The 26,705-nt window shown below is 35.7% G+C and overlaps 4 protein-coding genes across 4 annotated transcripts; all 4 read right to left on the bottom strand.

The window, feature by feature from the left end:
- Positions 1-2,433: 2,433 nt before the first annotated feature.
- On the bottom strand, positions 2,434-3,492 carry LOC148046088 (vomeronasal type-2 receptor 26-like). The gene has a single exon (XM_087714496.1). The coding sequence runs from the start codon at positions 3,490-3,492 to the stop codon at positions 2,434-2,436; it is 1,059 nt and encodes a 352-aa protein (XP_087570622.1).
- A 2,861-nt stretch (positions 3,493-6,353) lies between these two features.
- LOC148046087 (vomeronasal type-2 receptor 26-like) lies at positions 6,354-11,744 on the bottom strand. The gene is made up of 5 exons (XM_087714495.1): positions 11,407-11,744; positions 10,403-10,694; positions 7,748-8,602; positions 6,500-6,727; positions 6,354-6,386 (listed from the first exon to the last, which is right to left on the bottom strand). The coding sequence occupies exons 1-5, from the start codon at positions 11,742-11,744 to the stop codon at positions 6,354-6,356; spliced, it is 1,746 nt and encodes a 581-aa protein (XP_087570621.1).
- Positions 11,745-16,208: 4,464 nt separating this feature from the next.
- On the bottom strand, positions 16,209-17,204 carry LOC148046086 (vomeronasal type-2 receptor 26-like). Its single transcript, XM_087714494.1, has one exon. It carries the CDS (start codon positions 17,202-17,204, stop codon positions 16,209-16,211), a length of 996 nt encoding a protein of 331 aa, XP_087570620.1.
- A 1,328-nt stretch (positions 17,205-18,532) lies between these two features.
- LOC148046085 (vomeronasal type-2 receptor 26-like) lies at positions 18,533-24,786 on the bottom strand. Its single transcript, XM_087714493.1, has 3 exons — positions 24,568-24,786; positions 23,247-24,089; positions 18,533-18,772 (listed from the first exon to the last, which is right to left on the bottom strand). Exons 1-3 carry the CDS (start codon positions 24,784-24,786, stop codon positions 18,533-18,535), a joined length of 1,302 nt encoding a protein of 433 aa, XP_087570619.1.
- Positions 24,787-26,705: the final 1,919 nt, after the last annotated feature.

The raw sequence follows: 26,705 nt of genomic DNA, 5'->3' as shown, positions 1-26,705 counted from the left end.
TGAAGAAACAGCTAGAAAAAAATAATAAAATATTGTAATTTGCAAATTGAAGTTGAATGACTATGTAGGAAGAAAGCAATGGTTGTCTCAATAGTAATACGAGGCCTTGGAGCAATACCCAAAGGTTTTCCTAAATACATGCAAATTTTGAATTTAGACCTACATATCCCAACATTGGGGGGGGGAGCCACCATACTCAGAACTGGATACTTAGATGCCTATATACTCAGATGCTACCTTAAAAACTCTTAGATTCTTGATTAGAACTTGAACTATTAAGTTTTTACTAGTTCCAGACTGTGAATCAAATTGAAGATTATTATTATTATATACTTTATTCATTACACATGAAATTCAGCCAACTCAACATTCAAAAATGCATTAAAAATACCATTGACTGGTGCTAATGGTTGATACAGTTTGCTGCCAGCATCCTAGGTATCAACCAAATACTTTCTTAAAATATAAGATGTTCCAAGTAGCACAGCTTTTTGCAGTTCCACTAGTGTTATTGCAGGAAACTGCTATTTGATGATGTATCTTGTAAAATTCTTGGACATGGTGCCAAGTTCCCCGATGACAATGGGTATCACTGTTACATGCTTCATCCATAACCGTGTAGTTTTGATGGCCAAGTCACAATATTTCATTATTTTTTCTAGTTATTTTTCTTTGATTCTGGAATCCCCTGGAAAAATATCAATAAACTATACACTTCAGCCCTCTACAACCATGATATCTGGTGTGTTGTGCTCCAAATGATGATCTATTTGTATTTGAAAGTCCCACAATATGTTCACCTTCTCATTTTCGATAACTTTTTCCACTTTATGTTCCCATGACTTTCTGGATACAGGTAAATCATATTTTTTACATAACTGGCAGAAACCCATCTCTGATAGATAGGCAGGTAGGTAGGTAGGGAAAGCAAGAAAGGGTGGAGAGGGAGAGGGAGAGAGAGTAACATCCTTAAACTTGGTATAAGTTGATCAGCATTATTAGAGCTAATTGTGCCTACAATATAAATCAATTGTTTAAGCACATTTCGTTACTGGCTTTGTGTATAAATTCTAGAGTGGGTATTAATTTTTTTAGAAACAATGATATTGGTAGAAACTTGGGAATTGTAAAAGAATTTTAAATTACCTATAAACCTTTGCTTTGAAAAGCATGCAAACATTGATTAAGTATTGGTGTGATGACAAAATACATCCATTTGTTAGTATCAGGATGTGTGTGTGTGTGTGTGTGTGTGTGTCTGTCTGTCTGTCTGTCTGTCTATCTGTCTGTCTGTCTGTCTGTGTGTTTATAAGGGCTTAGTTTTCTTATCACTGAATTCATGTTAATTGTGTCCTTACAATGTAGATGTATAATACCAAAATGAGACCAAATGGAAAAATGAACAAATACGAAGGCAATAGCAAAGATGACTTGTACTTTATTCCAGTAGGTTTCTTTACAGACCACCATAGTAAAAGCCCAGGGGGAAAAGTAGTTTCTCCTGACCATAAGGATTGATGGAAATTAAAAGCTGTAAACTGAAAGCTAGAGATTATTTTCTATCAAAATTGACAATAGTCCAATAATCTTGGAATCCATCTTTGATATTTTTTTAATTCTTTCACCTGCAACTCCAGTTAATCTGGTGTCTAATGGGGGATTAGTAGGATGGGAATAGAGATGAAGGAGGGAGGCTCTATTGCTATTGGGGCATTCAGGTAAGAGTATTACCTGGAATAAGCAAAATAGGAACCAGAACATAGCATCCTGGAAGTACAGATATTGTAAATCTTCCTAGTTCCCCATTATTTATAACTCTCTTCTTTTCTTCTGAGCTCATGCAAACAAGCAGCTAAATCATTATTCACATTCCATTTTCTTGCTTATATTCAAGTGCTGCCATCTGGGAAGAAAAGACTCCAACACCATTCCAACACCATTGTAACCATTGTAATATCCATTTGCTTTGAAGGAAAATTACCTTCCTTAATTCATAATGAAAACATTTTCATTATAACTATAAGAGTTAGTCTGATCTAATGCTTAAGGCACCAGGATAGGAAGCAAGAGATTGTGAGCTCATTCTCACTCAACCTCCCTCCCCCATGGTATTGTTATAATGGGTAAAATAGGAGGAAGAAGGAATGTTGGATATATTCTACCACCTTAAGTTATTTGCAAAAATAATAAAAGGAAGAATGCAACCAAATAAACAAACAAATAAATAAGGAATCAATTAATACAAAAATATTGGGCAGCTAAAGGGGCATGTGATTTTAATGTTTTTCCTGTTTGCTGTTTGTTCATTTTGTTGGGCATCTCTGAACAGAGCTGCATTTATTTAATATTTTCACATCACAGCAATCTACTCCTAGAATATTACTTATTTTGAAGTTGTTTAGTGTGTCATATGCTTTAAAAAAGAAAAAAAATCTACTGCTTTATTCTTAAGAATTGCTTTTTGTTCAGGTCAGGTCGCAACAAAATAATGTAGCATTTGGGGAAAAAGAGACAACCCAGCAATCCAGCACTGGAAGATAATATGCAGAAGATCTCCACAGCTACTATATATTTTCCTTGGGCACTCAAATAAGTGGGGACAAAAGTGAACCAAACACTACAAAATACCAACATACTGAATGTTATAAGTTTGGTTTCATTAAAACTATTTGGCAACTTGCGGGCGAAAAAAGCCACCGTGAAACTGACTATCGCAAGGAAACCCATGTAACTCAAAACACAATAAAACATGACTGGTGATGACTCATTGCACTTCAAAACAATTATTTCTGGTACTGAATACATGTCCATATCTGGAAAAGGAGGAGAAGTTGCCATCCACACCAGAGAAATGCTTACTTGAAGAAAAGAGCAAGAAAGTACAATAGAACAAGCCAGGTGGTTCCCTATACATTTTTTGAGCCTGGATCCTGGTTGGGTTGCCATGAAAATAAGAACCACAGTGATGGTTTTTGCTAGCACACAAGAAACAGCAAATGTGAAGACAATGCTAAAGGCTATTTGCTGGAGAAGGCATGTTGCCTTCTTTGGGTATCCAATAAAGAGCAATGCACAAAGAAAGCACAGCACAATTGAAATAAGTAGCATGTAGGTAAGGCCACGATTGTTGGCTTTCACAATGGGAGTATTGTGGTACTTCAGAAATATTCCTAGTATCATAACTGTAGCCAATGAAAATGAAATGGCACCTATGCCTAAACTGATACCCAAAGGTTCTTCATAAGACAAGAAGCTTATAATCTTGGGAATACAGGTATTTTGATCTTTATTAGCATAGTAATCATCAGGGCATTTGACACAGTCAGCCATGTCTGCAAAAGAAAGATTTTCAAGTAAAATTATATTACATTCACTGCTTGACATTGAAGGAGGCATTGATACAAAGTCTGCTTTAGTATTTGAAATCTCTGCATATCCACACCAAAGATAGGTGGAGTAAACTGGCACATCAGCATTTTTTAAAGAACTCATTTGTAGAGAATGGAATAAATTGTAGATATTAAACTAAAGGTTCGTGGCAGTAGACAACAAAATATTAAGTGTCATTAGAATTCAACACAAGATAGATGCCTCTTCTTGCCCTCCATTCTTTTCTTTTTTGACACAATGCAAATATATTACAAAGCACAAATCTTATACAGAAAGGATTAGCAGTGAAAAGAATGATTTGTTACATGAACATGGCAGGGGTTGATCGACCTATCTGTATATATTCCATGAATGGGTTTAAAAAAAAATAAACTCCATGTTATAGCTTCACATACTAATGCTCACCTTTGTGGTGGGATATTGATCCTTTGGGGCACATAATGCAATCATAGCAACAGAAAGGTTTCCCCTCTTTCCTTTTTTTTCTAGATCCATGTTGGCAATGGGCATTACAGAGAGCAAGAGGCAATGTCTGTCCATCAATGAATAAACAACATTAATTGAGGGAATCTAATTTCAAATTTAAAATATGTAGTATAATTTTCATCTGTCAGGAAGATGGTAGTAGGCTGAATCATGCAGGGACCAGTGGTTCTGGCTACTCTGTTGTAGTCCCTACTTTTGGGAATATTTTCCTTTCAAATATCAGATCATTTTGAAATGCTATGAACATACTGTGAAGTCACTTGTTGAGATGTATGACTATATGTTCTTTTTTCATACATATTATTTTATTAAATGGATATGCCACCCAACTCTCTATCTAGTGAGATGATGAACTGTTCTATTAAATGATTGATTTTAGTTTGCATCAAAAATTCTAATCTAGCCAAGTTTGATGTGAAAAGTGTCAAATTAAGCCAAAGTCTGCAAAAAGGAATTAAACATCTCTGTAACTTCCTGCTAAGCCCTACTTTTAAGATTCATAGTATTCATAGAATCTTTTTCTAACTAATTGGAAGGATAGAGTGCTTTGAAAATGAATGAAAGAGAAATATACTTTATACAAAGCTTACTGTAGGTAAAAATCTTTCATTTCCATGTTTTGTATTATAGAGTTTACAGTACAGAAATTATTCCATTTCATTTTATTATTCCATTTACATAGAAAATCTGTGTTCAGTAATGCTTTGTTCTTCATTGACATTTTTTTTCCTACTTGAAAAAAGATGTTCCTTAATGATGTGATATCATTAAAAGGAATCTTAAACTCAAAGGAGAGAATTTAGAGCCGAGGTGGTGCAGTAGTTAGGGTGCAGTACTGCAGGCCACTTCAGCTGACTGTTATCTGCAGTTCAGCGGTTCTAATCTCACCGGCTCAAGTTTGACTCAGCCTTCCATCCTTCCGAGGTGGGTGAAATGAGGACCCAGACTGTGGGGGCAATATGCTGACTCTGTAAACCGCTTAGAGAGGCTGAAAGCCCTATGAAGCGGTATATAAGTCTAACTGCTATTGCTATTGCTATTTTGGTTCCATTGTCTAACGAAACAAACCAGAGCCATTTACTTCAGATTTCCCATGTCACATTTTCCACTAAGATGAATGCCTAATAGTTTGGGATAAGAAGTCAGAAATGAATTAATTGAATTAGTGATGTCCTGTCCTGTCCTGTCCTGTCACTCAAATGGCACCATCTAGTGGGATCTTCACCCTGGGATATGTCAGGCTTTCCAAAACGCTGACAAAATGGCATGAAATGAACTGGGATGGTATGAAATGTACTGCAAGGAAATATATATATATATACACACATATGTGCTTCTCAGTGACGTGCGGTGAGGTTTATAGCCGGTGAGGCAAGCAGGCAAAAGCCGCCTTATGTCTGCCGCCCTATGTCTGCCAGCGCCGGGGCTTCGGCAGGGCTTTTGGAAAGTCACGCCAAAGCCCCAGTGTGGCTTTCTGCCATAGAGCGGGATGCATCCTGCTCTATGGCGGGCGTGGTTGCAAGGCTTTAAAAAAAATAAATAAAGAGCCAGCCCGTGCGCCAACAGAGGTGGGTAAAACACACACACACACACACACACACACACACACAACTTATAATAATACAAATTACAATTACTTACAAATTACAATAATTTTAAATTCCTCCCCACTCCCTCTGACTCACATACCTTTTCCAGCTGTTTCAAAGAGGATTTCAACTCTCCTCTTGTCTGCCATGATGAAAATGTAAAAGAAAAAGGCAAGAGCTGCTGAAGTAAGGCTGGGTTAGCTGCTGCCAGAGCCTCCAATGGGTAACTCTGCTTAACTGTTTAAAAAAAAGCCTCTAAAAAAGTGCCCTCTGCAGGAGGAGGCGAGAGAACCATGTGACTCATCTACATAAGGAATTTTTCACCTTTTAACCCTTGCTTAACTCTGCTCAAGTGATCATAAAGATAGACTAAATGAGGCACATGGTTTTCTCACCTCCTTCTGCAGAGGGCACTTTTTTAAGAGGCTTTTTTAAACAGTTAAGCACAAAGCAGAGTCATCCACTGTGACTCTGGCAGCAACTACCTCAGCCTTTTTCCTTTTATTTTTTTTCTTTTCTTTTCATGATGACAGTGATGAGGCCCTGCCTCCCCTGAGTGTATGTCACTGGTGCTTCTATATTTTGTTGGGGAACTGGGTATTTCTGTTTTCCCCCCTATGCTTTTTATTTATTTATTTATTTTAAAAAACTGTTTATTTTTAGACAGACATAGACAAACAAAAACAAAACATAAAACCATTTTCAATTACATACAGTATGTCAATTGGTTACAAGATTTTTGTGCATCCTTTCCATAGTCCTCACTTAAAATTTAGCTTTTTATTTATTTTTTATTCTTTGGTTATGGTGTTAACGCAAGGTCATATTATATAAAATGTGGTGCTATACAAATCTGTTAAATTAATGAATGATTATTTTTTTTAAGATTCATGAAATTTTACCTCTGAATTTAATGGAATCCTTGAATACAGAGATAACAAAAAGAGAGGGAAAGACAAAGAAAAGTCCTTGTCTTTCAACTTGCTGAAATATGAATGTGGAAAATACATAAAATGTTTTCAGTTAATTCCTACCTGGTTAAAACAGCTGTGCCATACTATCGCATCTTCATTAATGGTGAATGCTTCATCTGGAGGAGATTGAGGATCCATTTTTCCAACTTTCACTCCAGTGAATGATTGGTTTGGAAATATAACCCAGTTGATGATGTCCAGTTCTTGAACAAGTTCCCTATTCTGATCAAAGAAAATCTTTTCACCAGCACTGTTGTTAAATGATACAGATCTCATAAAATGGAATATCTAGATCACAAAATAAAATAGTTTTAGAAAGCATATAATAACATTACAATTATTATTAACGTGCTTGGTTTTTATTATGATTTCATTTATTAGATTTACTCTAACTGCCTCTCCAAAAGACTCTGGGTGTCTTACAATATATCTGATATTCAGTTAAAACAGTTATAGCATAACAACAAATGTAATAGTCCTCCCCAAAAGAAGAACAATCAAAAACATGATACGGAGTAGATATACACACTCACCCTGTCACAACCAAGTCATAAGAGCCTCCTGAATCATATTACTGAGGCTCTGATGACCAGGTTTATAATAAGGAATGTTAACTTCCCTTCCAAAAGTGTGTAGATGAACTAAAACAAAAGAAAAACAGTCATGTGATATTTCACAGACTCAATAGTTCTTCTGTTCCAAACAAATCTGCTCAATTCAATGCAAACAATTCTGCTCAATGCTATTGAAAGGAAGTCAGATTGGTATCTAATGTAAACAACAACAACTTAATCAATCATCTTTGAGCAACATTCATATCACTCAAAGATAATTCATTATTTTGCCTTTTTAATATCATCTACCAATCTTAGTTTCACATTTCAAAATGTTTGAGGTTTTTCATTATTTATGAATTGAATCTCCATTTTAAAGATTGTTACTAATTCTATTCATTCAGGACTTTTATTGTTTGCTTCAGTATATTTCTATTTCTATAATTGTGTTATAACTTTGATTCAAAAATTATCTTAATGGCATTCCAATTATCCTTCTAATCTTTAATTAGTTATTTATGTAATAAAGTTAATAATGATGATGATTTTATTTATTAATATTTTGATCACTATTTGCAATAGATACGTTTTCAAAGTGTGTGAAAAGTAATTACAACTATCCATTTCATTTGACATTTCTTTTGCAGATGATAAATTCATTCTTTCTACACATATTGCTGCCAATATTAGTCACAATTTATCTGACATTTTTATACAAAATAAATGCTATGAAAGTGACTATCACTTCCATTACCATCCAGAGGACAGAATTATGAAGCTCCCTTCCTTTTTGTTTCATTATAAACTTTCTTCCAGTTGTAGAAGAATACATTGATTGCAGAGCATGAGCGACAGCATACACAGCATTGTAAATGCTGTAGCTATGGCCTGTTACTCTTTTTGGAAAAACATGTTCAGGAAGGCTCCCTAATTTCTCCTCTCCACTGCAAATATTCTCCTTCCCATCTCCCAGATCAGACTCTTGAAATGCACATCCAAATGAATTACTCCAGAAATCCTTGATAAAACCATTGTCTTTTACAACAGAAGGCTTTTGATCTTGAATATGTTGTTGGAATCCTTTCAGTTCTTTAGCATGAATTGCAAATGATATTGCACCATGGAAGTCCTGCAAATCCCAGGTTTTTTTATTGGTAAAGAATTTCAACTCCATCCCAACAGTCAGTATCCATACTTTCCCTTTGGGGTTTCCAAACAGTTCTTTAAAATCTGTATTTAATAAATATCTCAAAAATATCATGGAACGTGTATCTCCATTAAAAACCAAGACACTAACTTCATTATCCATTATTTCATAAAATGCTACTACACAGTTGAAAAAAAATCCTGTATTGGCGTTATAACATGAACTGCTGAACAACTCTATGAAGGCAAAACAAATGCCTTTTTTGGAAAACTCAGGTACCAAGGTCTGTACGAACCAATCTAAGTTCATCCCATTCGCCACCAAGAATCCAATCCACCTCCAATCAAAATGTAGAAGTAAGTGGAGGATACCCCTATACTGATAAATTCCATTTGGAACCATTTGGTAGAAGAAAGGGAGATTGGTATCTCCTGCTTCAACTCTAGCAGATCCGTACATGAGCTGTCAAAAAAACCAAAAATAATGGAACTGTACAGCAGAATACAGTGGCATAAATATTTAAATAGCAGAAGTATTAATTGTACAACAGAAAAGAGCAAATACTTTCTATTGAAAAATAATGTATTTTAGAGTTTATAGAATTGTAACATAATATATTTTATACAATTTCAGAAAGTAATAATACAGCTATCAATACTCTAAAGGAGTCTACCAGAAAATTGCAGGACAACAGTGTAGGATTGACTGGGTAGATAAGACAAAATCTTCTTCCCCTCTTTCCCATCCTCCTCCATAAGAAAGCAACAATTAACCACTGCATACTATTGCCAAAAGGAACATCATATCCAGTTTTATGTAATTATCAAGAGTCAAACATCTTTCTTGATCTTATAAATATAAATATATTTCTTTACATATTTACATATGTGTGAGTATGTATGTATGTATGTATGTATGTATGTATATAAGTATGTATATATCTATGTATGTCCCAAAAGTTAAATTCAATGAATGTAAAATTGATTGTCTCTTTTCCTGAGAATAAGATTAGGTACCACTGAACCATATATAACTAGGCAAGGGCAGAATTCAGTGTGTATGAAATACAATACCAGCTAAAGAATTAGAATTCAATTTTTTTGGGGGGGGAGGGAAGGAGGAGGAGAAGGAGATGTCAGATAGTAAAACATTTGCCAAACAACACTCTATAGTTAAAAATGTTAATAAGAAAGATGAAGAAATATCTAATAAAGAATAAAAAGAGATGTTGCACTTCCAAGAAATGTGTGGTCAGTGTACAGAAAGAGCAACACTTACCCAGAGTAACAAAGAGAAAGCAAAATAGAGAACAAGATCTGACAAAGGCTAAGAGCAGAAAGTTAAAGAAAGTTAGAAATGCTATTTCTGGATGCACAAGACCAAGCATTAACAACAAACCCATAATTAAGAAGATATGAACAGATAGCTAATACAGCCTCTGAAAAAGAAACTGAAGAAACAGTGGACCAAATGATTAGTTGTTACAAGAAGATCATATAGATCGATTACAAGCAATGGCATTACAAATTAGTATCAATGGGACATTGAAATATCTGCAAGAAATATTATTCGCTTTCAAGTAAGAACTGGTGGGACCACAAAATAGACTAAGTGATAGAAAATGAAGAAATTAAAGTTCTGGGTGAGTGTAGAATTCAAACAGACAAGTACTTGCCACATAATACCCAAAACATAACAATTGTTGATAAGGATGACAAAAAAGTCTGGTGATTATAGTACTTGGAAACAGTAGAATAGAAGAGAAAGAAGTGGAGAAAATCACACAATACAAAAACCTGCAAACAGAAGTAGTAGTAGTGGGCAAATAATCCCAAAATATTTGAGGCACTACTTGAAAACCATTAGAATTGTCAAAATTGCAAAGACAGCTTTATTTGGAATAGCTTACATCCTGCCATAATACCTCTAATGCTTGTCAAAGAAATCTGCTTATCTCAGAGTTGGGAAGAATTAATAAATAGATAAAAATGCCAGATCCAGTCTAAATATATTGGCTGTGTGTCCAATCATAAGAAATGGAAAAACACATAAACACATGTAGAAATCAACAACCGCTCAAGTGGGGAAAGGTGAGGCAAAACATCTGTGGGATTTTATAAACAAATTTGAGAAGACTTAATAGATGAATAAAAATGCCAAATCCAGTCTAAAAATCTAGCTCTGCAACCAGCCCTAATAAATGCAAAAACATAAACTGAAGCATACAAAATAACCACTTTAGGTGAGGGGGGTGGAACTTACCTGTGGAATTTTATAAAGGCTCATAAGAATTGGAAACCGGTGTATGATGTCTGAGATCAATCCCTCAATAATTGCAAAAAGATTGCCTTGAATTTTGCACTTATAGTTGGGCAAAAGTTTGCTATTTGGAGAAATCATTTGTATTGCTGCATGGTAAGTCCACTTTGCATTCAGGTGACTATCATAAATATTGAATCCCAGGGTAACATTGGGTAACATTTGGGCATTTTGATTGATCTGTTTCACAGCAAATATCAAAGCCAAGATGTGCTGGTAGTTCTCAGTCACTACACTGCAAAGAAATTTTCAACCTTGGATCATATGTCACCCTCAAATTTTTTTAAAGGAAGCAACATGTGTTTGTTTCAGATTGCATTTACATTTGTATTCCACAAGTTTTTAAGTTTCCCAAAATATTTTCCTCATCCCTTTCATGGTCATTCATTGTGAAGATACTCAGAACCTAAAATATTTTAGAGGAGTGTTGGAATGCAAATATTGAGTTTGGAAAAGAGCATGAGGCATGTGACACTCTAGACTAAGCAGAATATAGAAAGGGGGAAATCATTAGAGCTAATGTATTTTGAAATTTTTAAATAACAAAATGGTATTGGAAGTGGGGAATGTACATGATGAAAATAGTTATAGTAAAATTCATGCTTAAGAAGTTTCAAATATTGTTTTTAGACATATAATAAGGCAGAGAAGAGTTAAAAATGGGAGAAGAATGAAAATGTAAAGCAAAAAATAAACCTAAAAGATCATTAGATAATTCTTTCAGCCATAGATAAGCACCCTGCTATTCTCCTTTTGCATGTTAATGCCGTCTGAAATAATAAGAAGAATGGTCGATTAAGAAGGAATTGATGTAAAGGAACTCTTTATACCATAATGATATATTTACCTAAGGCATTTTGCTATATTAAATCATAGCAATTGCCTTTATAAAGTGAAGTCACTTGTTAGTGGAAATTGTAGTGGAAAAAAAAATCCTTTATACAAACATTTTTCCCAAAGGGGGCCCAGAAGGATATTTGCGGAAATTGTATGGCTTCATATAGAAGATGGTTTGATAAATAATGCCTCCATAGATGAAATCTCCTGGTTCATAATACTTGGGAACAGACAGAAGAACATGCTTTGTCTCACATTTAGTATGTCCAAACTTGCATCCTACATCAGGTAGCAATAGCAATAGCATTAACAGCATCATTCTGGTTGCTAATGTATTGACTGCAGACAGTTCTCTTTTTGCAGTTGTACTATTAATAAAATGTTCCACATTGATAATAGCCACATTCCCTTTTTGCAGTTGTTGTGCTATTAATAGTGTATTCCACATTGACAATAGTCAGATTAGAATAGTTGCCCTCTTTACTGATATTTGGAAGACAAACGAAGGAAGGAATGAGGAAAAAGTAAATTTGTGTTTGCCAGCTGGATGTCCTGATGCTATGTTGTTTAATAGCATCCTTTATAGCTGCTTTAAAAAAATATCATTGGCCATAGCAATTTCCAAAGGGAATTTCAATGCTGCGGAAGTAATTGTAGTTCTTCTGTTAATTGCAGGGACAGCACATGTTCTCTGTGATATTGTGAACAACACAGAAACCCAAAGTTAAAAAAAAGACCTGAACAAATTGCTTGGATTAAATATTTTATTTACTCTTAATTTTAATAAATTGAAAATAGATTGGCAACTTTCTGCATAGAAGTCACTGTGGTACTTGTTCTGCAATTTTGTCATCTGTTTTTTTCAGGAGGCAACCAGACTTTCTTTCAAGACAGTCCAGTTGCCTCCTGAAAAAAAAAAAAACACCTTTGGGATAATGATGACCTGGTTGATTGAGAATCTGTACAGAGTGAAAGGCATGTGTGTGTGTGTGTGTGTGTGTATTCTTTTTTATATGTCCAATGTTAATATATCCATTGGATTGTTATGACTTCCCTGAACGCATCATCAGAACCCCTTCACCTGTTTTGGAAAAACTCAGCAGTTATCTTTCCTATCTAGGGTGAGATAAAATATAAATATAACTGACAGGACAGAGCAGGAACTAAGTTACTAACTGGGAGACCATGCTTTTTTTTTGTTCTACCTTTGGTCCGTCAGTTACGGCCCTACCTGAACCGGGAGGCTCTCGCAACAGTCACTCGAGCCCTTGTGATCTCTAGGCTGGAATACTGCAATGGGCTCTACATGGGGTTGCCCTTGAAGTGCATCCGGCGACTGCAGTTAGTCCAGAATGCAGCCGCGCGAGTGATAGTGGGCGCACCGCGGTTCGCCCACATTACACCCATCCTCCGCGAGCTGCACTGGCTACCTGTCGATCTCCGGGTGCGCTTCAGGGTACTGATGACCACCTTTAAAGCACTCCATGGTAGTGGATCTGGGTACTTGAGAGACCGCCTTCTGCCGATTACCTCCCTCCGACCAATTAGATCGCACAGACTGGGCCTCCTCCGAATCCCATCTGCCAGTCAATGTCGACTGGCGACTACACGGAGGAGAGCCTTTTCTGTTGCAGCTCCGACCCTGTGGAACGATCTCCCCATCGAGATTCGTACCCTCACCACCATCCAGACCTTCCGCACAGCCCTTAAGACCTGGCTCTCCCATCAGGCCTGGGGATAGGTTCCCAATTTACCCGCCCGAGTGTTGACTGTTGAATGCAAGTTGTGTTTTATTATCTTATTTTGTTCACTTACTGTTTGTCTTTTGGTATTGCACCCCCTTCCCTGTGATTGTAAGCCGCCCTGAGTCCCCTCAGTGAGAAGGGCGGCCTATAAATCCTAATAAAATGTAAAAAAAAATGAATTCAGCTGAACAACTTTGGAACAGTCAGAAGAAAGCAATCACAAGCTTCTTCAGAAAAGTATTGACAAGAAAGGCCACAGACTTGTCCATCTATCACCTAGGAGTCAAGATTGCGCTAAAGGCACTTACTCACATAGAAACACATACACAACAGGTAGATAGCTTTGAAATAGATATAAAACAATATTGCTTGATTATCATCCCAATAAGCTCTACATGAAAAACAAATGATTGCCACACAAGCTTGGTTGACTTATGCAAATTTACTGACTTTTTTCTGAATGAAAGTTTAAATTGAGAATAAGAGACAAATTAAAAAAGGCTTTTTCTTCCCCTCTTCCATTATTTAAAAGAGTTAAAGATTTTATAAACCAGAAAACTAAATTTGAATTTCATTTCTGTATTAATGATGAGTGTCCTATTGCCAAGATGTATTGAGTATTATGAAATGAATATGCAAGACAAATATGTTAAAGACTGTATGATGAAATGGACAACTGGGGGAGTATAGTATAATTCTGGATCAGTTGAAGATTATGTATCCTAAGGGAGTGAAATCAATTTTAAAGTATAATTTGTAAGAATGTTTTTATAAGGAGATATATCATTGGAATTTAACACCTAATAGATTTTCAAAGATGCATAATAGTATGTCAAACACGTATTAGAAATGTATTCACTCTCAAGGCACCTTCTATCATCTTTGGTGGACCTGGATGAAAGCCAACAGTTATTGGGATGAAATGTGTATTTTAATACAGAGAACTCTTAAAGCAAATGTACACTTGAAACGATTTATGATATAGGAGACATTTATATCTGTCAGGTCCACATCATCTTCTATTATCTGACATTATACTTTGGGGAAAAGAGAATGATGTCCTTGAGATTTTTCTGCTAGTACAGTTCACTTGGGAATTATGGAGGAATACTGTTCATGTTGACAGAATATAATTCCAATTAATGTGGACACCCAAAACTATTGGGAATTGTCTAAATGTCAAATTATATACACATGTATGAAATGAATTCTCCCCAGAATTTAGGATATTACATATTGGAATATAATTTCTCTGTAGAAAACATAAATCTTTTGGTTTTGACTTTAGAAATGTTGTTCTTTTTCTAAACCAAAAATACCTTGAAAACCTCCATGTCATTAGCCTTGATGTTTCAGACACAAAGCAAGATAAGGGATAAATCAAATTAATATGACTCATTTATTCATTATTGCATTTTAATATAATTGGTTACCAAATTTTTGAAATAGGAAGGGATATTTGACAAAGGTCATTGTTCTCATTCACATTTTTCGCAATGATAACTTCTTTTGTTCAATTTATAAATTATGTAGGAGAATAAAAAATGTTTACAATAAATGTCAGATTGTTGAATCAGATCATGAATGTTTAAATTGCAACTTTCTGTTCAAGAATTGAAGATAGAATTGGAAACTGGTTATTTTCATTGCTTTTCTTGAACTGTAATAATCAAGCATGACAATCTGTAAGGGAGATTGGACAGTTTTTGTATATGATAGACAGATAGATAAACAAACAAACAAACAAATATATGACTGTCCTGAGCCCATCATTTCTTGATGTATCACCAAGTGCAGGGGTTATAGAAGGTTTGAATAACATACTCTTCCTTCATCTTCTTTTAAACAGAATTGTAAAATTGGTGGGGAATAACTTATTATTTTTTCCCAGTTCTTCTATTGGTTACTTAGATTTATTTTTTCTTTCTTTTTTGGATTTCTTTTTTTAAATTGCCATTATTCTATTTTAAGAATAGAATTCAGTGCTGCATACAGTGACTTTTTGCCAACATATACAAATCAATCTATGTGGAAATTATGCCAAAGCGTGAATTGATTGCTCATAGAAAATGAAGGTGTATAAATGGCTAAAGTGAGAACCATTTTTTTTATAAACCACCAAATTTATATTAGGATATTCTTCTCATCATTTGCACAATGCTAATGCTGATTATGTGATATACAGTAAAATGTTAGAAAAAAACATTTAGCATACAGAGAGAAGCAGCAAAATATTGGAATATTGTGGACAGTAATATAAAATCATTAAAAATAGCTAGACACTTCAATTTTAAAGAGTAGTTGCTTGTGCACATTTTCTACACTTCTGCCTTGAAAAACTCTAGTAAGGAAACAGCAATCTTCACTTGCCATATCTATCTCATTCAGTGTGCAATGGAGACTAGAAATCACCCTTCTTTACCCTCTTCTTGTTTCAATGTGGTAACCAGATGTGGCTATAAAACACTACGTATGTAAAAAGCAAAAATAGAATTGTAATTTACTCAGGCATCAAGACAAGTTGCTTGACAAATGACATTCAACATTCAATCTATGTCCATAATGCCTGTTTAATCACAAACCCACCCACCCACCCACCCACAAGTTTCTTCCTCCTTCCCTGATGCATCTTGTTGCAGGCAGTCATATCATCTGAGCATTGAAAATGAATAAAACTAAAGCTGAGAAACAAATATAATATTTGTGCAATCTTGAGGAATGTAAATAAATCAAATACTCAGTTAAATCAAATATTCCAAACAGCCACACCTACCTCAAGGATATAGAGTGTGGTCTACCTCCATGGATATATGAACAATTAGAGCAGATTAAAGACTTTATAGTGGGAGAGCACAAGAAGCAAGAGCCAAGGTGGTGCAGTGGTTAAATGCAGCACTGCAGGCTACTTCAGCTGACTGCAGTTCTGCAGTTCGGCTGTTCAAATCTCACTGGCTCAGGGTTGACTCAGCCTTCCATCCTTCCGAGGTGGGTAAAATGAGGACCCGGATTGTTGTTGGGGGCAATATGCTGACTCTGTAAACCGCTTAGAGAGGGCTGAAAGCCCTATGAAGCGGTATATAAGTCTAACTGCTATTGCTATTGCTATACTTTCCTATGGTACTATTCATTTTAAAGGGTTTAACATGCTTTATTTTTTTAATGGTTGACTACTGCTTTCTTCTTAAAAATTGCTTTTTGTTCAGCTCAGGTCGCAACAAAATAATGTAGCATTTGGGGAAAAAGAGACAACCCAGCAATCCAGCACTGGAAGATAATATGCAGAAGATCTCCACAGCTACTATATATTTTCCTTGGGCACTCAAATAAGTGGGGACAAAAGTGAACCAAACACTACAAAATACCAACATACTGAATGTTATAAGTTTGGTTTCATTAAAACTATTTGGCAACTTGCGGGCGAAAAAAGCCACCGTGAAACTGACTATCGCAAGGAAACCCATGTAACTCAAGACACAATAAAACATGACTGGTGATGACTCATTACACTTCAAAACAATTACTTCAGGTACTGAATACATGTCCATATCTGGAAAAGGAGGAGAAGTTGCCATCCACACCAGAGAGATGCTTATTTGAAGAAAAGAACAAGAAAGAACAATAGAGCAAGCCAGGTTGTTCCCTACATATTTTTTGAGCCTGGATCCTGGTTGGGTTGCCATGAAAATGAGAACCACAGTGATGGTTTTTGCTAGGATACAAGAAACAGCGAATGTGAAGACGATGCCAAAAGCTATTTGCTGGAGAAGGCATGTTGCCTTCTTTGGGTGTCCAATGAAGAGCAATGCACAAAGAAAGCACAGTACAATTGAAATAAGTAGCATGTAGGAAAGGCCACGGTTGTTGGCTTTCACTATGGGAGTATTATGATACTTCAAAAATATTCCTAATATCATAACTGTTACCAATGAAAATAAAAGAGCACTGGTGCTTAAACTGATACCCAAAGGTTCTTCATAAGACAAGAAGCTTATAATCTTGGGAATACAGATATTCTGATCTTTATTAGCATAGTAATCATCAGGGCATTTGACACAGTCAGCCATGTCTGCAAAAGAAAATTTTTCAAGTAAAATTATATTATATTCACTGAAGGAAGTTGGATCAATAGAAATATGATTTAGTATTTTATTAGAATAAATCATCACGCCAGCATTTTTTTTGAAGAATTGATGTGGAATAAAGGAAAAATATTAAAATAAAAGGTCATGGGAACAGACAACAAAATATTAAGTGACATCAGTACTGCACAGCAAAATGAATGTCTCTTCCTGCCCTCCATTCTTATTTTTATTTTCTTGACACAATGTAAATATACTATAAAGCACAAATCTAATACAGAAGTGGTTAACAGTGAAAGCATGGTTAGAAACATGAACACGGAAGGGGTTGATTGACCTATATCAGGAATCAGCAACCTTAAACACTCAAGGAGCCACAAAGGTCATAACCAGAAGCCCCCAATTCAATTCTGGAGCCGACCAGAAGTCCAGTTCCCCCACCATAGAGTCTCCTTCTAGAGAGGCATCCTTTTCCCTCTACCTGTCCTACCCAAAAGCCCTATCATTTGTGGAGCCAACCGATGACAGGGAGCCATAGAAGAGGGATGAAAGAGCCATAAGTGGCTCCAGAGCTGCGGTTTTCTGATCCTTGATTTATATGTATATTTTCCATGAATGTTTCTTTTCAAAGTAAACTGTGTAATTGTATATACTAATGCTCACCTTTGGAATAGGATATTGATCCTATCGGGCATGTAATGCAATCATAGCAACAGAAAGGTTTTCCTTCTTTCCTTTTTTTCCTATATCCAGGTTGGCAAGGGGCATTACAGAGAGCAAGAGGCAATGTCTGTCCATCAATAAAGAAAGAAGAAGTTGAATTGGAGGGAATCTAATTTGAAATTGATCCATAAAGCGATGTGCACCACAAAGTTCATCATGGTCAGATGGACAGTAGTGGACAGAATCCTTCAGGAATCGGGATGTGTGGCTACTCTGTTTTCATCTTTCCATTTGGAATGTGAAAAATCTTTTACTTCTATTGACCAGTGGGGGAAAATGTTCTATTTTATATTTTCCATCAATAATTGCCAAGTGTGACACAAAATAGTTTGGGAGAAAAAAAATCAGAAATGTATTAATCAGCAACCAATTTGGATGGATGTGTCCTCTCCTGTCTGTCAAATGTTGCCATCTAGTCTACAGGAACATCTGAAATACATCTTCATATCAACTCTGTCCTCTAGAACCCCCTACCACCTGAAATCTTACAGGCTTTCCAAAAAATTGGTAAAGACCTGGTTTTTTCTCCAAACTTTGTGATGATCTGAAGCTGAAGTCCAAAGAAACTGTGTTGGGGAACTAGGAATGTTCTATTTTCTAATTTTATATGCTTTTCATTGTTTTTATCCTTTGGTGACATGTGAGCAACCTAAGATTATATTAGAGAAAATGGGTTGTTATACACATATTCAGTTAATTCCTACCTGGTTAAACCAGCTGTGCCATACTATTGCATCTTCATTAATGGTGAATGCTTCTTCTGGAGGTGATTGAGGATCTATTTCTCCAACTTTCACTAGAGTGAATGATTGATTGGGAAATGCAACCCAATTGATAATGTCAAGTTCTTGAACTATCCCCCTATTCTGATCAAAGAAAATCGTTTCACCAGCACTGTTGTTAAATGATACATTCATAAAATGGAATAACTAGATTGGAAAATAAAAGATTACAAGTTTACATTAACAGCTGTATAATTATTATTATGGTTCATCACACAATCAGCCAAATATTTAGAGTGCAATTGGCATTTTTATTATGATCTTATGTATTGAGATTGTATGTAGTCCTTAATTTACAATCAGAAGTGAGAACAGAAATTCCATTCCTAATTGACACAGTTGTTAATAACCAAATTTTATAAACTTTTGATAGTGTTTGCAAAGCCCCACACTTGTCAATCAACTGATTGATAAGTAAAGCCATTTTCCAGATGGATGCCCCCTTGAAAGGTTATCAAGGCCAATCATATAACTCTGGGGTTCCCCTAACTGCCCACTCCAAAATACTCTGTTCTGTTTAAAACATGGCCAGTATTTAATTAAAATAATCGAAAACATATAAAACAAAATATAAAATTCAAAAAACTTGAGTAACCATAACACTAAAATTTTAAATACACACTAACTCCATGCCCAATAAGAAAGCCAAGTCTCAAGGGATTTTTGAGGCCCTCCATTTTTCCAACTTTCACTAGAGTGAATGATTGATTGGGAAAGGTAACCCAGTTGATGATGTCTAGCTCTTGAATTAGCTTTCTAATCTGATCAAACAAAATCCTTTTACCAGCACTGTTGTTACATGATACAGATTTCATAAAATGGAATAACTAGATTGGAAAATAAAACATTACACATTTGTATATAACAACTATATTATTGCTATTATTATTACTATTAGCAACAACAGAATTGTATCACAGCGGCCAGTTGTTTCACCAGATTTGGCTTTGATTACTAGTCGGGCCCCACCCAGGGGCCTAGGACGTCGTAACGTATTTTTGTAATATGAGTGCAGATCCAAGGAGTGCGGCTTTTTGCATTTGACTGATGGTGATTTTGTCAATTTTTAACTGTTTTAAATGTAATTCCAGTGCTTTTGGAATAGCACCCAGTGTGCCAATTACCATTGGAATTACCACTGCTGGTTTGTGCCATAATCATTGAATTTCGATTTTTAACTCCTGGTATTTTTTCATATTCCTTCTCGTCGACCCTGCTATCACATGGTATTGCGATGTCTATGATTGTAACCTTATTTTTCTCAACCAGTGTGATGTCTGGTATATTATGCGCCAGTAATTTGTCCATTGGTATGCGAAAATCCCACAAGATCTTGACCATCTGATTTTCGGTGACTTTTTTCAGGCTTATGTTCCCACCAGTTTGTTGCTGTTTTAATATTATAATTTTTGCACAAATTCCAATGGATCATTTGTGCTACTGAATTGTGCCACAATTTATAATTTGTCTGCATGATTTTTTTACAGCAGCTGAGTATGTGATCAACAGTTTCATCAGCTTCTTTGCAAAGTCTGCATTTGGCATCATCAGAGGATTTTTCGATTTTGGCCTTAATGGCATTTGTGTGGATAGCTTGTTCTTGCACAGCCAGGATTAGTGACTTTGTTTCTTTCTTTAATGTACCTGTTGTTAACCATAACCAAGTTTTTTCACTGTCCACTTTATCTTTTATTTTTTCCAGAAATTGGCCATGCAATGCTTTGTTCTGCCAACTCTCCTTTTTTTATTTTATCACATCTTTTCTGTATTCTTGTTTCGTCTCTTGGACCTTCAATAGATTTTTGTTCTTTACTTCGATTAATAGATATTCTTGACTTTCTTTTAAATAATCAGCCAGTGCATGCTTTTCTTCTTCAACTATTTGCTTCACTTGTAATAATCCTCTGCCACCTGATTTTCGTGGCAGGTATAATCTATCAGTATCACCACGTAGATCAGGGCTGGGTTTCAACCGGTTCGCACCGGTCCCTGCGATCCGGTTGGTCGCCGAACCCGGAAGTAAGTAACTTCCGGGAACGGCGAAGCCCCCCCCCCCGCGCCCACGCGCGCCCGCACACCCGCGCCCGCTCCTTACCCGGTTTTTTTGAATTTCGCGCTTTCCACGCATGCGCAGAACGCCTGCGCGATCCTCCAGGAGCAGCTGGAGCATCGCGCAGACGCTAATACGCATGCGCGCGCCGCGTGCATGCACGCGCGCGCCGCATGCGTACGCGAGGACGCCGTCGGCCTCATTCCAACCGATCCGGTTGGAACGGGGCGAGAAACCCACCCCTGACGTAGATGTAAACTGTAGTGCATTGTCATTAGTTTCCTGGTATTTCGGTCCAAAATGTCCAAATCAGCTTGTGTCCAGTTAACTATACCAGCTGTGTATCTTATAACTGGTATTGCCCAGGTATTTATGGTATTGATTGTATTTCCACCATTCAATTTAGATTTCAAAATTTTCCTAACTCTATTTGTGTATTCTCCCCTGGCAATAGTTTTTACTTCTCCATGCTTGATGTTATCCAACTGCAGAATGCCTAAATATTTGTAGGCTTCATTTTCATTGCATTTAATTAGTTGGCCATTGGGCATTTCAATTCCCTCACATGTAGTGATTTTGCCCCTTTTTATGGATACAGTGGCACATTTTTCCATGCCAAACTGCATTGAAATATCGGTGCTGAATACTCGGATTGTGTTTATCAGTGATTGGATTTCTATTTCTGACTTTCCATAGATGAGAAAAAATGAGAAATTTTTTCATCTTCTTTGGCTGTTTGGTAGCCTAATTTCATTTTTTTAAGATTATTGATAGTGGGATCATTGCGATGATGAAGAGAATAGGTGAAAGTGAATCACCCTGGAAAATTCCTCACTTGATATTAACCATTCCGTAGTTCTCATTCCCTACTGCCAACTCAGTTCTCCACTATTTCATCGCCTTTTCAGTAAACGATGTAATATTTTTGCTAATGCCAGTTGTTTCTAAGCATTTTATGATCCATCTATTATTATCATTATTATTATTATTGAGAATAATAATAAGGAGAAGGAACATGAAAAAATCGCAAAATACCAGGACTTAAAAAATGAAATTCAACAACTATGGCACAAACCAGCAGAGGTAATTCCAGTGGTAATTGGCACACTGGGTGCTATTCCAAAAGCAGTGAAATTACATTTAAAACAGTTAAAAATTGACAAAATCACCATCAGTCAAATGCAAAAAGCCGCACTGCTTGGATCTGCACACATATTACGAAAATACGTTACAACGTCCTTGGCCCCTGGTTGGGGCCCAACTAGTAACCAATGTCAAATCCGGCAAAACAACTGGCCGCTGTGATACAATTGTATAATAATAATTACTTGTAGTCCTTGATTTATGATCGGAATTGAGACCAGAAGTTCCATTGCAATTCAACAACTGAAGTTGTTAAATGATTTGCATCTGATTTTACAACATTTTTAGTTATTGTACAAAGCACCATATTTGTTAAGTAGTCACTTGCTCAATAATCAAATTCATCTTTTCCCATTTTCCTTGAGAATGTCACCTGAGAATGTCACCAATGACAATCACATAATCCTGGAATGTGGCACCTATTTGATTTACTTAAACTGCCCACTTCAAAAGGCTCTGGGCTGCTGACAAGATAGCCACTTTTTAATTAAAACAATTGAAAATATAAAAACAAAATATAACAACTCAAAAAAGAAAATGACCACAAAAGTAAGAAATCGACATACACACTGACACTAGACCTAGTTGAAAGCCAGGTGTCAAGGACATTTTGAGACTTACATACAAGGTCATTTTAGGTATACCTTGTGCCTTAAAACTTTCTCAGTAATCTAGAGAATACTCTGTGATGTCATAATTTAAATCACTGTATGGCACAAAATCTAACATATTCTCAATGAACCTTTTATGTAAAGTCTTCCACAGCTCTCTTTATAAACCCTTTTAATAGTACATAGATTAGATGTATAAAAATGTTTCTTAGTAAAAGATTTTAGAATTGTAGGTCACATTACTGAGATCCTGATGTTAATGTACAAAAGTAAAGTATCAACATATAAAATAACAAACATGCAGACAAAAAAATTCTATAATAACAGGGAGATTCAATATTTGTTTTCCTCGAAAGGAGATAAGATACTGAAAAAACCCCATATTGTGTCAAGCTTGAGTGATATGAATCTGGGTCAAACATGATGTTTGTGGTTTTATAGTTTACAAACTGAATTTGACTTTCAGAAAGTTCTACTAATGCCATTTTTCTTGGCTGTTCAATATTTGCTTAATCTCATTTGTATTCCTATGATTTTGTTATGACTTTATACTTATACTGTTGTTATATCTTTGACAGTTGATTCCAAACATCTATTGATGGTGTTCTCTTTTATCATTTGTGTTTTGGAGTCAATGATAATAATATCCTCATATATTAATATTACCCATCACCATTTACAATGCATACATCTTCAATGACTATCAGAAAATTATGGACACCAGTCTGCTTGACTTCATAATATTTTGCAAATGATAAATTTATTCTTTCAATGCATACATGGACTAGACCACAAACTAAAATATTGAATCCATTACCTGCCAGAGCCTATCAATATGAAGCTGCTTTCCTTTTTTCTTCATTGCAGAAGGAAATGTGGAGGAATACATGGCTTGCAGAGCATGAGCCACAGCATACACAGCATTGTATATGCTATAGCTGTGTCCTGTTACTCTTTTTGGAAAAATATATTCAGGAAGGCTCTCTAATTTCTCCTCTCCACTGCAAATATTCTCCTTCCTGTTTCGCAGATCAGACTCTTGAAATGCACATCCAAATGCATTACTCCAGAAATCTTTGATAAAACCATCTTCTTTTATATCATATGGCTTTTGATCTTGAATATGTTGTTGGAATCCTTTCAGTTCTTTAGCATGAATTGCAAATGATATTGCACCATGGAAGTCTTGCAAATCCCAAGTTTTTTGACTGGCAAAATACTTTAATCCCATCCCAATAGTCAGGATCCAAACTTTCCCTTTTGGATTTCCAAATATTTCTTTAAAATCTGTATTTAGGAAATACCTCAAATAGATCATAGAACGTGTGTCTCCATTATAAATTAAGACACTGGCTTCATTATTCATTATTTTCTCATAAAATTCTATCATACAGTCGAAAAAAAATCCTGTATTGGCATTATAACAGGAACTGCTGAATACCTCTATGAAGGCAAAGCAAATGCCTTTTTTTGAAAACTCAGGAACCAGGGTTTGCATGAACCAGTCTAAATTGGTCACCAAGAATCCAATCCACCTCCAGTTGAAATATAGAAGTAAGTGCAGTATCCCACTATACTGATAAATTGTATTTGGAACCATTTTGTAAAAAGAAGGGATGCTGGTATCCCCTGCATCATTTCTAGCAGATCCATACATAATCTGTCAAAAGAAGAAAGGAACTATGTAATACAATGATTTTTAGGAAAACTGAGTTTTCATATTGTTGGAAGAACATAAAACAAATGCCACAGAAACAACAGCAGAAACAGGAGAAGGAGGTCAAGCAGATATGCATTTCCTACACTATACTCCAGACTTAACCATTATTGATAAAAATGACAGAAAAAGTCTGGATAGTGAATATTGCAATACCTAGAGACAGCAGAACAGAAATTTAAAAACTGGAAAAAAAATAACAAAATACAAAGACCTGTAAATGAAAGCAGATAATTTGTTCTACTTCTATTTACAGGATTGTTCTCTATTCTTTTGGAAGAACTTGATATGTCAATTAAAATGCCAAATCCAGCCTAAAACTCTATTTTTGTGATCAGTCATAATAAATAAATAAATAACCACATAAACTCAAGCATACAAAACAACCACTTTAGGTGAGTGGGGAGGAGGTGGAACTTACCTGGGGAATTTTATAAAGACTCATAAGAATTGGAAATCGGTATATGATATCTGAGATCAATTCCTCAATAATTGCAAAGAGATTGTCTTGAATTATGCACTTATAGTTGGGCAAAAGTTTGCTATTTGGAGAAATCAATTGTATTGCTGAATGGTAAGTCCACTTTGCATTCAGGTGACTATCATAAATATTGAATCCCAGGGTAACATTGGGTAACATTTGGGCATTTTGATTGATTTCTTTCACAGCAAATATCAAAGCCAAGATATGCTGGTAGTTCTCAGTCACTACACTGCAAAGGAAATGTTCAACCTTGGATCATATGCAACCCTTGAAACTTTTAAAGGAAGCAACATATATTTATTTCTTAAGATTGTATTGCAAAGGGTTTTTAAGTTTCCCAAAATACTTCCCTCATTCCGTTCATGGTTTTTCATTCTAAAATATTCAAAAAATACAATTTATAGTAATATCTGAATGCAAACATGGTAGTTTCTAAAAGAAGAGAAGGCATCTGGAACTCCAGACTTAGTAGATTATAAAAAAGGGAAAGCATATAAAAGGAAAGGCTAATATAGTTTGAAATAACTATATAACAAAATAATATTGTAAGTGGGGAATACTCAAGATGAAAATTGATACAACAAAAATCATGTTTCGATTATTAAGAAGAGTTCAAATATATTTTTTCAGATATGTCATAAGGATAAAGGAGTTAAAAACAGGAGGGAATAGAAATGTATTACAAGTAATAAAGGAACATTTTGTAATACTTTGAGGCAGAGGTGAGCAACCTGGTATTCTCCTGCTGCTAGTGGAGAAGAATAATCAACCAGGAAGAATTTGCTCTGTTTCTTTTGCCTTTATGATGTGCTCTCCAAGGCATTTTGCTATAATAAGTCAGAGCAATTGCCCCAATAATTGAAGCACATTGTCAAGGAGAATCACTGGTGAGGAATTCACTTCCATTTTGTAGTGAAAAAAATCCTTATACAAACATTTTTCCCAAAGGAGGCCCAGAAGGATATTGATGAAAGTTGTAAGGTTTCATATAAAATGAGGATTGATAAATAATGCCTCCGTAGATGAAATCTCCTGGCTCATAATACTTGGGAACAGTCAGAGGAATATGCTGTGTCCCACATTTTTTATGTCCAAGCTTGCATCCTACATCAGGTAGTAGGAGCAATAGCATTAAAAGCATCATTCTAACAGATAATATATAGTATACACTCCTATGTTTGTAGCTATTGTACTACTATTATAATATTGACAGTGACATTAGACAGGTTTCAAAGTATGCTTTCTTTACTGAGAGATTGAAAGGCAAATGAAAATGCATAAATGCATAAATAAATAAGGAAAATTGTGGCTTGCCAACTCAATCTCCTGATACTGTGGTTTTGGAGGTTTATAGATGCTATTTAAATTTTTGTTATTGCTTGTAGCAATCCGCAATGGGAATGTCAAAGCTACAGAATTAATTGTAAACCTTCTGCTAATTATAGGGGACAGTGTATTTTCTGTTTCAATTATTTTCTTCTACTTACTCAAAAATCAGATGTAGAAATGGAAGGCATGAACACATTGATTGCTACAAACCTTTATTTATTTTAAATTTAAATGGAAAAAAATATTGGTAAATTTCTACAAAGAGATCTTTTCAACAACCTATTCAGCAAGTGTATCTATTTTTCAGATATTATTTTAAGCCAACATGATCACAATTCATAAACATAATAAATATTGCATTTAGATATGTCCAATGTGAATGTATCCACTACCAACCTATAAGTTACCTGGACTCATATAGCCTTTTCTTATTGGCATAATATCAATCAAACAATCAAACAATCAGAACCAGAAGGAACCTTGGAGGTCTTCTAGTCCTATACCAGCGATGGCTAATCTTTTTTCATTTGCATGCCAAAAGCGGGGGGCATGCAGGGGGGGGTCATACATGGCATGCCACACCCATAATTCCATGCACAAGACCCCCCGCATGCATCAGCGTGTGACCTCTGCCCTAATGCATTTGCATGCAACCACCACTGCCACTCATGCATTCACAGCCCCCACCCTCCCCTCACTTTTGGCACACAATTGACCCATTTTTCGCCCACCCCAGGCTCTAGAGG

The sequence above is a fragment of the Thamnophis sirtalis genome, unplaced genomic scaffold, assembly GCF_051295495.1.
Source record: "Thamnophis sirtalis isolate CommonGarterSnake01/CBP01778 unplaced genomic scaffold, rThaSir2_p1.2 scaffold_4, whole genome shotgun sequence".
NCBI lineage: Eukaryota > Metazoa > Chordata > Lepidosauria > Squamata > Natricidae > Thamnophis > Thamnophis sirtalis.
The sequence above is the reverse complement of the archived record's forward strand: the minus strand, read 5'-3'. Positions and strand labels throughout refer to the sequence as shown.